Consider the following 17,861-nt stretch of genomic DNA (forward strand, 5'->3'; position numbering starts at 1 on the left):
GGTCTTCTGGCTCTTATCATCTTGCACAACATTCATCTAAGTCCTGGCTAGGTCCGCAAAACAGTAAGTGCTTTCTTACAAAAATGAGTGGATTCAGCTAATTTAAAGACAGTTGTATCGTCAGTATTATTCACCTTTTAGACAAGCTGCCCAAGCAGCAACTAAATTACACCCATTCTTTTAATCCATTTCAGTCTAGTTTTCATCTTGGCTATAATTGGAAAAATGGAAACTGCCTTGATCATCCTGAATGGAGAAAGGGACTATGACTGCTAAATCCTAGATCTCTTGTCTGCTTTCTTTACTGTTCACCGTGGTATTCCTTTGGACCAACGGTGGTGGAACAGTTGCATCCTTGCTTTAAATGGCTAATTCCTTAGGATAGTGCTGCAATAGTATTGCTTTGACCATTATTGCATGCTGTGGTTATCCACAGGATTCTTTTCTGTCCCACATGCTACATACAACTGCTGGGAAGTTCTGTAGATTTAGCATGGGGCATCATCAGTGCTAAAATATTGTTTGAGTACAGTAGTAGACCAGATGTGGGCCAATAAACTGAAGCTCAGTCCAGACAAGATATGATATACCAATGGTAGCTTATTTGTCTTAAGATACCTTTTCTGGTTGGGTTTGCACTGACCCTAGCAGAGGAAGTGCATACCCTAAAGGGACTGCTATATCCAATCCCTTGGTTAAGTGTTATATGATTTAGCACCCCAATTGCAACCAAACAAAAATTCACATGTACTGAAATTATCACCCAAAGCCCTTGTATGTACTATCATTCTCTGAATTGAGATGACCGATAACAAGGAAAAGTGCCTTCTCAGTGCTAGCATCCTTCCTTGGAACTCTAATCAGAGATGTATGCTTAGTTTTGTGGCTATTATTAGGTGGTACAGTTAAAAAACCTAATTTGGAAATTTAAAAAGTCACTGGTAGCACCTTGTTTGGCTTGTCTCAGAATCCAAATCTCATTTCAGAAATCCATTGTTTTGCTTTTTATTATTTATAATTGAAAATGGTTGTGACATTTTGTTATGTCAGAGTTCAATGACATTTTCTGGCATAGTAGCTCCTTATGGATTTTACAGCTATCAAACTGATAAACTGATAACAATAAACTAATAACTTTTATCATAGATATCTGCTCTTCTGGATGAAATGAGTGTTCTGTAATTTCTTATTAGATATGTTTTCATCCTGTGTGTAGTAAATTAGTATAGTTGCAGTTGTTGTTGCTGTGTTTTGGAGTAGATCATTGATATTCAGATAGCTTGATTATAAACCATTTCAAATGGTTTAACATTTTGAAAGTTAAATGTAGCATAAAAGCTAAAGGAAATTAATGTCATTCCAAAATAATTTCAGTATCCATTTGATAACTTGTTTACAGATCTGCACAAATGAGCTTTGGTATTGCCATCAGTTTTTTTGGTGGGTGTCTTTTAGTCCATTCAGCAAATTCTATTAAAAATTAAATACCCTCCCCCCACACACATTTTTTTAAACTTAAAATTATCTCCATTTTAAAAATTGACTGCCTGGTCTATTCAGACAGACAAATCTATCTGACAGTGAAATTTGTTTGCAATTTTTAAATCCAAAGGTTCTAGATTTACTACTGAATGAATGATAGCAAATTAATGGTAGCTTTTGAAGTTATCGCTTCAAGGGCCTGTGTTTCCTTTTTCTGTAAAAATGAAAGAATGAGAACCTGAGTTAAATTAAAGATTTTAATGTTATGTTTCATAATAATACTTGATCAAGTACCTTGACAGCTCTGTTGAGACTGGATGTTTTTCATCAGTTGGTCTGGGGAATTCTTGCTGGTGAGTGTGGTGCATTATAATGTTCACTCCTAATTTTTAGTTGTGCACTTTTAAGTAATTTTTCAATGTCACTGATTCTGGACAGAGTTTCAGTATTGGGGATAACCTAATAGTGCATAGCATGAACTGGATTTGTACGTTTCCTAGTAGATTTTTAATATTTTGGCTGAAATATTTTGTTTAAGAATTTTATCAGATAGAATAATGCATCTTCAAGCTGCTGCATTTTTAGAGGTTCCTTTTGGAACATGTCAGATTTGTGTATAATTAAAATCTATATGGCTGGGCAAGGCCATTTTAGGTATAATAAAGAAGGATCAATTCCTGCCTTTATGACATTATATAATATTAGTTTATCCCCTATCTGTATGTTTTATTCTGGTTCTACTTTTTAGTATGCTCTTTGCCTGATTTTAAAGCCCATCAGAAATTGCTTCAAATTCATTGCAGTATCAAAGACTTTCCATATACCGAACAACAATGTACAGATTCAGTTTCAATTAATTCAGAAGCCCTTCCAGACTCGTGATCTCAGTATGATCATTGGCTGTAGCTCAGGAATATGTTAAGTTTTTAATATGATTTAGAATCCTATTAGTATTCGTCTAAGGATTGCAAAACAATGCAGCCATCAATTGTAGATAACTGACAAGGTACCAGGGTCTGTCTTCGTTGTGCAGCCAGGTACAGGACCAGCCATGTAACCAGAGTATGCTTCAAGAACTCATCTATTAGCCACAATGTGTAAATTTACCCCAAAATGAACAGGATTCTGGCCAGTAATAGACAAACTGTTTGGCATTATTCATTTGCCTACAGGCTGTGGCTTCCAGAGATATCTAAACACTGCATCTTGCTGTATATGCATGTGGGTTTAGGAAAACTACAGCAATGTTATTTGCTGATGTGTGTCAGAAACCAGTGATATGATATCTTAGAGGTATCTACATAATGAATCTTATATTTTCAGCATCTAAAAGTATTAAGAGCATATTGGGTTTGACTGCTTTTAGTGTTTGGAGTTTTTTGTGTCCCAGTGGCTCAAATCCTGTTGAGTAACTGCTCTTGCATAACTCATCATTACACAAGTGATAGTGCACATTGTGTAAATACAGAAGCGCTATTCACAAAGCATTGCTACAGGTACATTCAGTCAAAACAGGAAACACATGACTGACTACACAATTGAATTAGGCAGTTCTCATGGCCAGACACATTTACTAAAGCATAACATTATGTTGTGCCTAGATAAACAGGATTCCATCCACTATTTTTCATTGAAAGCTCATTAGGATCATATATTTTCAGTTCAAGTACGAATACGGATGCGTTGGTACAAAAAAAGAGATTATATTGTGTGGTCTAAATGCGATCCATACATTAAAGATTTCCGCAGTCTCCTGAAAATTGTAAATGACATCTCTAGGCATAAAATATACAAAACGTTCATAATAGTTTTGATTTATATATGTCACTTTACTATGTATATGTCAGCCATCATTCCCAGGCTAAATTACATTGTGGTGCAGAATCATACTCTTGAGAGAGTTTGTCCATGTGACAGCACTAGCCTGAATACTTCACATATCCTGTGTCCTGCCGTTTTTATGCAATGGCGAGAAACTTTTTAAAATCTTTGATTTATTGGAAACACCATTCTCTGGAAACCTTGTCCCTATACTATTAGAAGATAAAAATCCTTATTTCTCTGTAGCAGGTGCTAAATTTGTTGCTGCTGGCTGCTGTTCAAGATAATTGAACCTCATGCTGTTTAAATATTTTGGTTTTGTGGCTCAAGAGTTTTTCATGAGCTAAGAGAGGACAGCAAAGGTGTAGAATATTTCCCAAGTTCTCTTTCATAAAGGGATCTTATGCAATCAGAACACAAGAAATATGAACATTCTTCAGTTCTTTTAAAAAAGGAAAATAAGGTTTTAGTCCCTTCTCCTGAAGTCAGTGTGTTCAATACTTTCAATATCTGATTTATTGCTGATTAAAGCAACAGAGTCAGTCCATTAGCAAATGTCCACCATTATTCCCAAAGAATCTACCTACTTCATTCAAAAGTCAGAGCGAGAATTAGGTTTAGAATTCTTAGTATTGATTCAGGTGACACCTTGACTAGGGCATGACTAGCAGTGGAAGTCAGAAAATTTATATTGTAAAACCAAGACAGAGAACAGTTATGGTATAGCTCACAACTAGTATGCCATGGTATGAAAGGTTGTTATGAGGAGGACTGCTAGATAGTATAAAGAGTGTTATATGAAAATCCTATACTTCTAAAATACATATATTTGCATATCAGAAGCTATAACATGGAGGATGAAGGAGATTACCTAAATGTTCAGCACAAAACGGGCAGCTCACAATATACTGATATTTAAATCAAGGCAGTTCTGAATAGTTTTTTTTCTGCCTAGTGACTTGTAACTCCCAAGTTTTCTTTAGTTTCTTCTGTTTTAAAACAATCGGGGATATACAGTATATTAGCCAGAGAGAGGGGTAGTACTGTCAGTACCAATTGCAATTTACTATTCATTTGGTAGTCATGTGATTTGGTTATTATAGGCCAATATTCTGTTCTGTAGCTCTGATAGCACAACAGGAATAACATCAGTTGCAGGCTGCTGCTAGTTGATGTGTTCCTGTTTAGATTTAGGGTTGCCTGTGACTTGCCTGCAATGAGACATGTGCAGCCTGAAATCGAAGCAGGAAAGCTTTAATTAAAAGCAGCGGTAATGTCCCTTTTGTGCCTGTGGAGTTGTTGAGCAGAGAGTACTGTCTATACTGGAATTCCTGTTTTGGAGGATTGTCTCCTGATTTGTTCTATGATTTATGTATAGTTAAAAAAATTAGACAACCTTGGAGTGCCCATAAAATAAATTGCTGTTTTATGAAAGAATTTTTAACTTAGGGAATCGATTGCCCAAGAACATGGGCAACCCATGTTCTCATGCTGTTTATTTTTTCTAAGCCACCTTGAAGTCTTTTTTTAAAGACAAAAGACCCGACCCTATAAATATTCTAAATAAACATACAGAGTAAACATTTCTCCAAATCCAATAGCATTTATTTCCAAGTAAGTGTATATAAGGTCTAAATATAGCCCCCCTTCTTGCAAATAATAGCCAATAAGAAAAACAAAAGTTGACATGGTGTTCCAGGTGACTCTGAGATGTAATAGTTGTACCTAAGAAACAATGAATCAGATGTGCACCCATGTGCAGGCGCATTCCTTGCATATCTTTGGGTAGTCCACACACATTTACAGATAGCAAAGAAGCAAATAACCTATACTATTCATGTCAGAAAGGAATGGTGCTTTCCTAATTTGGATAGTAGTTTATCTCGCAGTTTTTCACATTGCTCATTTAATAAGGTAAAATGAAGAACCGCTGTTTTATAGTTTGCTGCTATATAACCCTCCACTGTGAACTTAACCACTATTAATTCCATTGATTGCCTCTATCAACAAATCTTTGCTCTCAACAGAAAAAACAAAATAATCTTTTATAACTGAAGTCCAAACTTTGGATTTGTGAGTCTCCCATCTTCACCTTTTCCTATCCAACGTTCAGTTGGGGTAGCCTAATGCTGTGCACGTTTGATGGTCTTCTGCATGTTTTTAACTCTTGTCTTTTCTTCTGTTACTGTCCCTTTCCTTCAAATTCTAGCTAGAGGGCTCGCAGAGATGTATGAAGACCTAGTTGAGAACTATCTAACAGGCGCTCGATGGAAGACAGAATAACACCAGCCTTGGTTAAATCCTCTGGCTTGGCACAGTCTTCCAAAGTATTTCAGGTGCTACAGACACACTTGCTTTCTTTTAGGGAGTCTGGATTGCTTTGTTTCACATTATCTTTATATTGTTGCAGACCTTGTGGTAAACATTCAGTAGATTAAAAATCTGGTATTGCAAGGGGTTTACCACTTGAAAATTCTAGCATTTCTGCAGTCAGATGTGATATTCAGATAAACAGATAGTCAAATAATGACGCGAACAGGTGGGATTGTGTCTTGCTGATGCTATAGTGTGATTTTTGAGTTTGAAATTTGATTTGGTTGGACTTATTTTGGTATAAAATCTGTGAGGTCACGTTTCTTACAAAGCAGTGCTGTACAGTATTTTGTAAAGTTAGGTCTGTTCTAATACGCTAGGAACTTTACCAACCAAGGTGGCTCCTAGAGTTGTACATACAAATGTGTATCTTAACTCATCAGAACTTGGCCATAAGAAATGTGAATTGCTTCCAAAATACATTTTGGTGAGAATCCAGATGTTTGTTGTTTTCTCTTTCCTTGTGAAAAGACTTTTTAAAGCAAGAATTGTTCTTGACTCAGAAAATGTACTTTTGCCTATTTTCATTTTTGTAGGAGGATTTCCTAATTTAGAAATAGATTTAATCCAAGTGCAAAGAATGTGGTACAGTTCCTTTGCCTGTGAGGACCGAGCGAGATGTGGTGCTTTTTAGGGCTTACAAACAGCTGTGAAGAATAAATTGGGACTGTGATTCTGCTGACCTTTTTCTCTTATACTATTTTCCGAAGTATAACTCCCATACCGCAAACTGCTATTAGTTGCATGGAATTGATGGTAGTGGGAAGATAAGTAGCATTATAAGTACCACTCTTTCTTTTGCCTCTGCAACTAAGAGTTTTGGAGAATGTGCTTTGGAAGAGAGTGTTAACAGACACTCCCCCAGGATTAAAATCCAAGATCCAGTTTGAAGCCCCTGTGGTTCCTTTTAAGTCTTAAAAGTCCCAAGAGGAGATAAAATCACATCAGTCTGGTACTGAAGTTCTTGATCTCCAAAGGCACCAGCAGTGAGTTCTGAATATATAGCCTCCAATAACAGTGTTACCCAAGCAGCAAATGCCCCCTCTTAATGCCACTGAAATAGTCCAATGGAAAGGCAATAGCCAATACAACTGGTTCCAGTGACGTCACAGGAGTTGCCAGAACGACACGAACTGCCTCTGGGACTCCGGCTCCAGATTTTGCCTCTAGGTTAACTCCTGAAGCCTTTTCCATCAGTGGATATAGCCACAAGGCAGTGGAGGTTTGAAATCGGAGTTTTCCTTCTCCTAGATGGGCTGCCTTCCAAGGCTGATGAGCCCCACCTACCCGGCCTGCTCCCTAAGAGTGTGGAAATATGATCTGACCCCTAGAACTTTCCTGCCCCCCAGGTGTATGCAATGCTGTTTTCCATATTATTTTACCCAGGGTTCGTGCTCTGGAGAGAACACTCATACAGAGCATGTTACCATAGTCTCTCGAGACTGAAGGATGCCTAACCTAACCTAATAACAGTGTTATTGTCCTGCGGCTAGAAAGAAAGAGATGCAGCCAAGTAGCTTGAGAGGTCCAGTGACATCCAGTCCCCCAGTTTGTCAGTGGCACAAGTGCTGTCAAAGTGACTATTGCTACAGAACAGAGTTGAAGTGACCCTGTCCACATCAATGGCATGCTTCTCTGACAGAGAAGGAGAGATAAGCTGTTCCATCCTGTTCATGGAAGACTTACTATCTGTGCAGTGCTTTTGATTCACATTGCATCAGGCTACTTGTACTTTCCATATTTTAAATGAACTTTGAGTGCTGGTCTTCAGCTGTCACTCTGGTTACAGTGGTTTGCATATGGACCTCTCATGAGGTGTGTGCTCAACTTTGCTGCATTTCTCAATGTAACACACCCTTTTTGCTAACCTTTTCTGGCCTTTTTTGTGCATTCATTTCTTTTTAGAATATGTGTGATTCTCCCTTCAAAGAGGATGCCGGCACAAAGGTGGCAGAGGGGGAAAATATGACTTCTCATTTTGAATTGGAGGTCTTGGAGCCCTCAGTAGGCTTTAGTGAGAACCAAGTGTCAACAGCACAGGAATCGGCACAAACTCAGGAATCTGACACTTCTTCCATAAGCAGCAAAGAGCAGGAGGAAGAGGGTGCCCATGCTCTCCTTGAGAGCACTGAAGACTTGAGTTATGAGCAGGGATTTTGCTCAGATGTGGAAAAGGAGGCTGAGGATTCAAAGCAGGCTGAGGTGGAAATCTGTACAATTCCTGTTCCACTACACCTCCATGAGCAAGAGGAGGAAGCCTGTGAGGTTGAAGGAGAAAAATTAACAAGCAAGCCGCTTAGAGACATAAATGGAGAAAGTCACACCTCAGATACTGTTAATGAATTCCCTGCCCTCATTCGTTGTTTCCAGGTAGTAAATGTAAACTCAGAATATGTAATATCTTTTGCAGTCTTCTTGGCTACGGGTTTTTTTTTTTTTAATCAATCTGCAAACACTGCAGCAAGCATATGCACAAATCCATATAGAAAGATTATGTGTAGATGGCCTGAAATACTTAATTTCCCATAGTCTCTACAAATTATTCCTCTCCTCCGCACCTCTTGTATATATAACAAAGGTGTTTCAGTTAAAGAGACAAAAATAATTTTTATTTATTTTATGTATTTATTCTATTTATATCCCGCCTATCTGGTCATTGCGACCACTCTGGGCGCAATACTTTCTCTTGATGCAAAATACTTTCTCTTGATGCAAGCATGAAGAAGCAGCAAAGAGGAAAGACAGATTTGACAGGCTCTGAGTCTTATTTAATAGGGCAAAATGCCTGCTGAAAATATTAGTAAACGTATCCTCTGATTTTACACTCAGTATTTTTTACAACAGAGAAAACATGCCTTCAGGTCTGTAGTCATGAGAGTCAGGAATCTCCATAGAAAACACCTTTCTCTTTCACAGCACACACATGTACACATAATATGTGTTTGCCTGCTTCAGTGTTGTTGTGCTAAAATACTTTTAATACTTCATCTGCTAATAAGGGCATAACAATCAAACTTTGAAAGGGTGAAGGGAATATGTGTAATTGAGAGGCATATGCCCTGTGGTTCTTCTACTAACATTTGTGACCTTTTATTATTATTATTTTTGCTTACCAGGTGGTGGGACAGCTGATTTGTCTTTTCCTTTTACTCTTGAAGCTTAAATATCCATAATGATGAACTGATACTGATTTAATAGAAATAATTGGACTGTATATATTTCACCTTGCAAATGTTGTTTTCATTCCCTCTACAGATTTCCCACATAGTAGGTGTAAGCATAGTCATGAGCTCTTGTTATAAGTCTGTATCTGTGTATTAAATTCAGCTTATTTTTTTAACTGTGAGTTAGGTTCTGTATTTTGGTTTGCACAAATAGTCATGTTGTTTTTTCAGAAAAGTAGGGAAATGCATTTTTAACCAGACATTTGCCAAAATCCACTTGATGATTTTCAGACACTAAAGGCTCCCCTTACCCCTCATCTCATGGCCCCCATAGACTTCCATAAAGGAATTCTTAGGGAGCCACAGCCTATGGGAAGGGAGAATAGGAAACTTTAAATTAAAGATAAAAAGCTGTGGCTGACAATATCATCAGCCTTAGGTTCAAGCAGCTTTATCTTTATAGAATGGGTCCATAGTGCTTCTATCAGATCAGTATTAGAATGGTTATAGATAATATTGTTGGCATATAATGGTGCTAAATGTGCCTCATTTTTAAAATTCTGTTTTGTAGCCACCCCTTGTGAAGACTCAGACAGTTACCATCTCTGATGTGTCCAGTAACGTGAAGAGTGAAATTCCAACTAAAGAAGTTCCTATAGTCCATACAGAGACCAAAACTATAACATATGAAGCTGCACAGGTATGATGTTGCTCTCTGATTATGCAGTGTTACTGCACTGTTTTATATAGAAGACAGGAGGTGGTTTTGTTCATAAACTGTTTCAACTAATTTTATTTAAAAAATTAGCTGTAGTGAAAATTGGAAAAGCTAATTTCATCTACAGGCAACTCTGAAGATAATAAGTGCTGTGAAAAATGCTAATATTTCACTGGCACTTCTTGCAGCCAGTGAAATATTAAATGTATAAATATACATTTTAAAATATCAACAATCCAGCCATCTAGGAAATCTTATTTTGGCAGATTTATCTTCATGTGTGTATGATAGCAGCCATTATCCTGTTCGTGTCAGCATAACGTAAAGTTATGCCAGCCTAAATGTGTTGAACGTTACATCTGGCAAAGAGGAGTTGCATTATGTAGGCAGGCAGGCAGTCATGTTTTCCTGGCACAATCGATTGCATAGTAAACTGGCAAAAGTACTTTGGGGATAGTGTTTCCGCCTCAATGCTAGTGTTGGTATCGTTCATGCAACCTCGAGTTGCACAAAATACAGCTGCACAATAGGATGTTGGTTAATAATAGATGTATGTATTTGCTGTGGGGAAAAGTAGTGTGATGCTAGTTTTTTCTGCAACAACTATAATGTGTCAGGCTTCCTTTACTTTATATAAAACATGCCCATTATACTTGCAGTGTTCATGAACATCACAACAGAGGAAAATAAAAATCAGTTGGATGAGGGTAAACAAACTGAAACTTAATCCAAACAAGGCAGAGATGTTGCTGGTCAATTGGAAGGCAGATAAGGTAGTAGAGATACAACCTGTGTTCAGTGGGGTTACTTTCCCCTTGAAAACTCAGGTTAGGAGCCTGGGAGCACTCCTGGATTTGTCTTTGGGTCTAGATGCCCAGGTTTCAGCTGTCATCAGGACTGCTTTTGCAAAATTAAAACAGTGCACCAGCTGCACCCATTCCTTGAGATGTCTTTTTTGGCTATAGCGATGCATGATATCTCACTTGGATTACTATAACATGCTCTGTGTTGGGCTGCCTTTGAAGATGGTTTGGATAAGCTGGTTCAAAATGCAGCAGCCAGACTGCTGACTGGGGTCAGTTATAGGGAGCATATAACACCCCAGCTACAACTATAGTGGTTACCAATCTGTTTCCAGTCCCAATTCAAAGTGCTGGTCATTATCTGTAAAGCCCTATACAGCTTGGGTCCAGGCTACCTGAAGGACTATATCTGAGCCTTCCTGACTTTAAAGATTGTCAGAGGAGGTCCTCTTCTTGGTCCCATTGCCAGCATGGGCAAAGCTGATGGAGACACAAGAGAAGGGCTTCTCTGTGGCAGTTACCGCATGGAATGCTCTCCCTCAGGCGATCAAGCTGGCCCCCTCCCTCTTGTCCTTCTGCTGACATCTGAAGACCCGTTTTTTTCAGGCAGACTTTTAACAATCATGATTAAGTCCCTGAATGCCTTCTTAAGGTTAAGATAGTTTTAAAGGTTTACTTACTTTTAATTATTCAATTGTATTTTATTTAGCACATAGTTTAATTGTTTTTTAATGTTTAACTTACAGTTTTTATAATCACATTATTTTAAGATGGTCAGACACTTTGAGTTCCCTTATGATGAGGGCGAGACTGATTTCATTCTTTTTGTTTTTTAGTTTTTCTTTAATTTATTTTTATTAATCTTATATTGTATACCAGTTTAAATTGTTTAATTGCTAATTTAACTTGTTTTTTGTTTATCATTTATTAATGCTTTTTGATTAACTTTCTTAACTCTGTTATTATTGTATTGCTTACTTTTTATTAATTTGTTCATTCATTACTTATTAGGTTTCTTTTGTTTTTCCCTTCTTCTTTTTTTTTGGACTGGAGTGAAAGGCTTGTGGGGGTCCTTTAAATATCCGGGTGATTACAGGTAGAGGGAGATATAGCGCTGGCACAGTAGCCACTCATTCCAGAAGAACGGTGGACAGATGTTTAAAGGCTGTCCACTGTTCTGGCTCTGTGACCACTTGTCAGGCTCAAGGTAGCCGGCTCAGTCGCCCCTCCACCGTAAAACTGGTGTTGTTGAATGCCAGATCTGTATCCAATAAGTCCCAGCTGATTTATGATCTTATTTTGGAGGAGGATGTAGATCTGGCATGCATAACCAAAACTTGGATGGGCAGTGATGGGGGTATGCCTCTAGCCTTTGCCTGTCCTCCCAGTTATGCTGTCCAACACCAGGGTAGACCAGGGGGATGGTTGCGTATGTAGCCATTGTTTATAGAAGCACTCTGTAGGTTGTTAGGCCCTCTGCTGTAGCGGTGCCGGTCTGGAGGCCCTCCACGTGTTGATTCGGGCCAGGGACGATATTGGGATCTTGCTGGCATACCGTGCTCCCCACAATCCAGCCATTTCTTTACCGGAGCTGGCAGACTTTGTCTCCACCACTCTGTTGGGATCCCTGAGGCTACTCATCTTGGGTGATTTCAACATCCATACAGAGGCGGAGGTTTCCAGTCTGGCTCTTGAGTTCTTGGAAACCCTGGCTTCCTTGGACATGTCCCAACATGTTAACGGCCCTACCCATGTGGGTTGTCATATGCTAGACTTGTGTTCTCCTCTGAGCAGAGGGTGTCAGGACTTTGCAGAGCTGGCTAGACTTTCAGCAGGAATCCTGTTGTCATATCCTTACTGCAAGTGCACAGTTGAGTTCCTTGTGCCTTTTCTCAGTTCTTTTCTTTATGATATGAAAGCAGCACTTAAAATATTGTTCCTTAGTTGAAGAATCATCTTTCCTTTTTCCCCAGATTCTGAGTAGCTCTTCCTCTGTGAATAATTATCCTAAATGGCTAGTTAATTGTTTGTTTTTATGGAATTTGATTTTTTTTTTGTAATAGAAAATTTTAGTTTATTGCCATGCCACAAGGAGTGCATCAGACCTTTTTAACATCATTTTCAATATTTTAACCCTCTGTGAAGGTAACATTGCCCCAACCAATTGTTATTTAGAATGTCTGTTTTGTTTACTAAAAGAACCCAGTGTGTTCTTTCAAAAACTGTCCCAGGTCTGTGAAGCAGGCCCTTTGCAATCAGCAATCTAAGATCTGCTTGTTTGTCTCGGAAAACTACCTTAAAGCAGTAGACTATGTGGCCTTAAATTGATCTCTTAACATTGACTCCACCTCTGTTTCAAGAAGTGGTCTTCAGTACTTCAGTCTCTTTAATGGTCAGCTTCATGACTCTTGACAATGCAGATTTTGGTTCTGCCGACTTTATAACTAATAATGGTGTTGACTTCAAAGCCTTTGGCATCATCACAGTCTGAGGTTGATAATGCCTTTTCTACTGACATCAAGGCTACTCAGTGATCTTCTGATAATGGAGTTAATCTGTGTTAGTTCATACTCTGAGGATGAAATTTTGGATAGATCACCTGCAACTATTGCATCACAGGGCTGTTCCAGACTTCATTCCAACCTCTCATCATCCCCTTCTTGCTGTCAGTGTGCACCTTGCTCTGGTTCCTCAAAATAATCCTTTAGAGAAGCCATTCTTAATGGGAGTCATATGGCCCTGGGGCCCCGGCACATTTGAAGGGTGCACATTTGGAAACAGTTCTTCACATAGTGTGGATGGCATGTAACTAGAAGTGCTTGCTTCTGTGTTGAATTAGAAATGCAAGGCATATTGCATCATACTGTATGTAGGAACCAGCTCTTTGTTGGATGTGTTCTTGCATAATTCATCACATCAGTTTCTTTCAGCATTCTCTCCATTCGAACTGATTCCCATAACACCGGTCAAAATTCAGAAAGAGGCAACAAATTACATGTTGATCTCACTGTGGCCTGGACAGCCCTAGTCCACTGCCTTCTTACCACCTCTTCATATACCAATTCCTTTGCCTCCTCTTAATAAAGAGCCCCCTAACATAGACAAATGGCCTGATCAGGCACACAACCTTGTACTTCAGATTTTATAAGATTCACACTAGGAATAATTAATGGATGTGTTTCAGTAAACATGGAATGGAGACGATAATATTGATAGTTTACCAGCCATTTTGCTCCCTCGCAAGGTTGTCTTTTGTCCTGATAACTTTTTCCTTGGACCTGAAGATCTATTGCTTCCTAAAGAGCAGTAGTCCTTCAGGGTTTAGCACAATGGATCTCAGCCATTTTTGGGTGATGCAGGCTGACAGGAAAAGACCTTGATGTTAAATTTTGGGCAGTTATGCAGGTAGAGATTTCCTTCTTTTAGGTGATCTCATGTGCCTCAGAATCACAGTTCTGTTTGAGCAGACAGGGCAGGTCAGAGCACAAATATTTACATAGTGAAGTTTGTAAACAAATATTGTTTCCTCCCCTTGGCCATCTCTGAATGTGCAAACTTTTCCTTGCTTTGGCTTTTCTGTGTGGTAACAGAGCATGGCAAAATGAAGATCTTTCAAATCCATGCCCTCCTTGTTAATTTTGTGCCCTTGAAGAATGACCATTCTGCCAGTTATTTTGTTTTTAAAAAACAAGATGTGATGAAAAACAGATTCCAGAAGCACTGCTTTTACTATAAACAAGGTGTACAGAATATGCATGGAACAGAATTAGCCTTGCAAAAAAGGGACACATCCAAAGTATTTCCATTTTTCAACACAAAAGGATTTTTCTTTTTAAGATTATTTTAAAAATTTTGTTACCATCACAGCAGCAAATTTGATGGCAGCCACAGGGTGCAACCCCCCAGCTGGTTCTGGTGGCAGAAATTTGGCCTTTGAAGAGTCAGACATTAGCTCAGTAGGTTGCTTATCTTGTTCATCAACAAATTATTACATCCAGAAAGAGAAGATTTTGGGGGATAACCTCTGAAACATTCTGAGAATCAAGTGTAAGAGTTGGAGGGTAGCACAAACACTAGCTCTAGCTACTAACGTATTAAGGAATGTAGGAAAATCCTTACAAAATTAGTACGGCAGCATTCTGGCTCATTACACTTTATCTGTGTAGAGTTCTTAATTAGACAACCTACTTGCTCTTGGTAAGGAAGATGATTTATACTTCTGTGTATCTCTGCCACAGACCGATGATGGCAGTGGGGATTTAGACCCTGGAGTTCTGCTAACTGCCCAGACCATCACTTCAGAGACCACAAGCAGCACTACCACTACCCAGATTACAAAGGTAAAAAGATCATGCTAACAAGTATGAGTTCACTGATACACTGTCTATGTGTCAGAGAATAAGTAGTGTAAGTATAGTTTCTTTGGATCTCTGTTGAGTGATTTTGCTCTAATAGGATTGGTAGTGTACACAGTGAATAGTTGTAGAATTTGAATCTCCTTCCTTCCTTTCTTCTATCAGTACTCTCAATGGAACACAGGAACCACCAATGCTTTATACAGGTTTCAGCTTGGACAAATACTGGCCAAGATACTGGAAGATGTTTTTCCCCTACTATTTTGAGATTCTTTCTGTACCTTGTAACAAGATGTTCTCCATATGTTCTCCATACTCACAGTAACTGTGTTCTGCCCAGCCTGGAGGGGCCTGAGCCTGCTAAGGACTCTTTAATTATTGGCCCAGAAGGTCCTGGGTCTGCAAAGGACCATGTACATGCTGTATGTCAGGGCCTGAGTCTGCCAAGGCTTATTTCTATTCAGGGTCAAGCCATACCCGATTCTGTAAAGGTCTTTTGGTGCAAGTTGTTGTCTCCCTTTACTAAAGCTCCTTCTCATGCAAAGACTGAACTTCTCATTATGGAAGGGGGCGGTGGAGTGGCTCACACAGAGGTATCATTACACCTGGGAATTACTCATGGATATCTTGTGCCATTAAGCTAATAAATGGGCAGATATTTTGAAAAAATGTCATCAGCTAAAATTGCGCAAGACACAACTTTCATTTGAAGCCACAAATATAAGCAGGGCATGCTGTGTAAAAAGAAATGTCACTTCTGTGCCAGCATTTTGTTCTTTTTGCACTAAATCATATAAAAGGGTCTGATGTATTTTAGAAATCTATATCAAGTGGAAGAAATCACCAAGAAGCAACCTAGCCATGAAAAGAGGGCACTTGCAATACCAAGTCACAGAATTTTGTGGGTAATTAAAAGCTGATTCAGCATGTTGCTTAAATGAAATGTCACGAATATTTGGCATTATATGCAAAAAGCCCATAGATTGAGCCTACTTTGTTTCCTTGTGGTGCCATTCCAAATAGGTTTGACATCATAGACTGGACACTTTTGCACAGCTTTTACACTCTTCTTAAGCCAAATTAACCTATTGGCCATAATTGTGTTGTGTAGCTTTACCCAGGTGGCCTTTTAGGCCAGATGGGCGTGGTATAAATCAAATAAATAAATAAAAAGTAAAGGAAATGGCATAACTTGCAGTGTCAAATTGCCACTAATTACAAGTCCCAATTTGGATTCTTCATTGCATAGCAAGTTGCCTGACAGGCAGAGAATGAAGAATACAAGCTGGGACTTGTTAATTAGCAGCAATTTGTTGCTGTGAGATGTAATTTCTCTTATACCAGTATAACACTAAGTGGATTTTGACCATTGTGTTATTAGTAAACAGGAGTGGCAGATACATACAAATGAACACTCTTCCTTTGATGCAGTGTGATGACTTGTAACACATGAAAGCAAATAGATCATTGGACTTTTCCATTCCTGTTAGTGAAGTTTATTTTTGCTTTTTATTTTCTGATAGCATTTTGCCACCATTTTTCTTAGGAAAAGTTTTTACTGCTGTAACTGATCTAAGATGTGTGAAAATATATAGTTATTTAACTTGAGTCTCATTGGCTTCAGTAGGATTTGAACAGTCATAGGATTGCAGTCATATGCATAGGATTTTAGCCCAAATGCTTTGTGCAAGTAGAAGCTTTAATTGATACTATGTCATTTGGAACAAACTGGGTTTTGCTAATGTTAGAAACTATAGATTGTAGAAAAACATTTTAATATGTCTTCAAAAATCTTCTCATGTTTCATCCTATATTGGTACATTCACTTCCCATTTAAAAAATATGATAGCTTCACATTTTTTCAGGCTTCATTTCATTGTGTTGTAGTTCAGTTCTGAGTAGATAAAGGAGTACATTGTAAAATGCATATTTTATATAATGCAATGGTGAAATCACTTGTATACATGGATATTCTGCTGTGAAAGAAAATCTCTGTGTACTTTTATCTTGTAAAGTAGTTGCGGTATGTGGAATTTTTAGGTGGTCTAAAGCTACCTTAATCTGAAGGAGAAGAGTTAAGCTTTTATAAATGGCCAAGAGTCAAAACTCATCAAAAGTTCAGTTTACTAACAGTGAAGCCAAGTTCCATGATGGATGTTAAATTAGTATTTTAGTTAACAGAAACCATGTGCTTGAATCAGACTTTGGACACACCAGTCACTTAGCATTATAGTGCAGAATACAAATGCATAGGGATTGTCTCTCTACATTTTCACCTGCAGACAAAGAGCAGGACAACAGCTATTCTGATAACACAATGACACTGATGTTGCCCTCATTCCTACTAGTGGCATGTATAAATGGGGTTCCCACAAGGACCAATGCTTTCAGGTTAAACAGAATTCAGTATGATAGTATATAATGTGTTTAGTAAACACAGCACCTAGTATAGAATGATAGTTAAACAAATTTTAAGCCTGAAGAGCCATCTATGATTCCGTCTTTTAAGAACTTAATACTGGGCTGGAGAAGATAGTAACTCCTTGGATGTTGCTTTACTACAACTCTCAGCAGGCAGTCTAGTTTAGTCTATAGTGAAGAACAGCAGAATATCCTATCGAGGAGCATAATCTATATAAACTATAGTAAGAACTTAACAAATCATGCCAGTTTAATGTGATTGTAGATCTTCAAACAACACCCTCCGCTTCTCAGGCCAAATATTTCTGTCAGTGCACAATCTCATTAATAGAAAATTAGATGTTATTTTAAAGCTGTTTCACTTTATAATGAAACAATTTCACCTAATGATAGCATTTTCACTTAATTATATAGAGATATATTGTATTAACAATACTGTATGAACTGCTTCATGCCGACTTTTCTTTCAGAGGCATTTGTGATGTTAGCTAATTTTACTGGAATCAGTTTTACTTGTGTCGTCTCTATAAAAATTGAAAAGTTCTACTGCTGGGGGAGGGGGAGACCAAATGCACACGAGCCCCGTGGCACAGTGGTTAAACTGCAGTACTGCAGTCAAGCCTCTGCTCACAACCTGAGTTCAATCCTGATGGATTGTAGTAGCTGGATCAAAGTTGACTTAGCTTTCCATCCTTCTGAGGTTGGGTACTCAGCTCACTGGGGT

General features: G+C 38.4%; 1 protein-coding gene across 49 annotated transcripts in view; it reads left to right on the forward strand.

Moving 5' to 3' along the window:
* The window catches only part of EPB41 (erythrocyte membrane protein band 4.1), a 160,128-nt gene that overhangs the window by 129,223 nt on the left and 13,044 nt on the right, over positions 1 to 17,861 (forward strand). For 27 of the 49 annotated variants that reach the window (XM_072979573.2, XM_078380139.1, XM_078380140.1 and 24 more), the window contains 3 exons: positions 7,582 to 8,046; positions 9,412 to 9,540; positions 14,600 to 14,701. In XM_072979573.2, coding sequence (XP_072835674.2) covers positions 7,582 to 8,046; positions 9,412 to 9,540; positions 14,600 to 14,701 — 696 coding nt within the window. The remainder of the gene's footprint in view (positions 1 to 7,581; positions 8,047 to 9,411; positions 9,541 to 14,599; positions 14,702 to 17,861) is intronic. The other 22 variants (XM_078380157.1, XM_078380166.1, XM_078380177.1 and 19 more) reach the window with 3 other exon arrangements.

Source organism: Pogona vitticeps, chromosome 9, assembly GCF_051106095.1.
Source record: "Pogona vitticeps strain Pit_001003342236 chromosome 9, PviZW2.1, whole genome shotgun sequence".
In the NCBI taxonomy this organism is placed as follows: domain Eukaryota; kingdom Metazoa; phylum Chordata; class Lepidosauria; order Squamata; family Agamidae; genus Pogona; species Pogona vitticeps.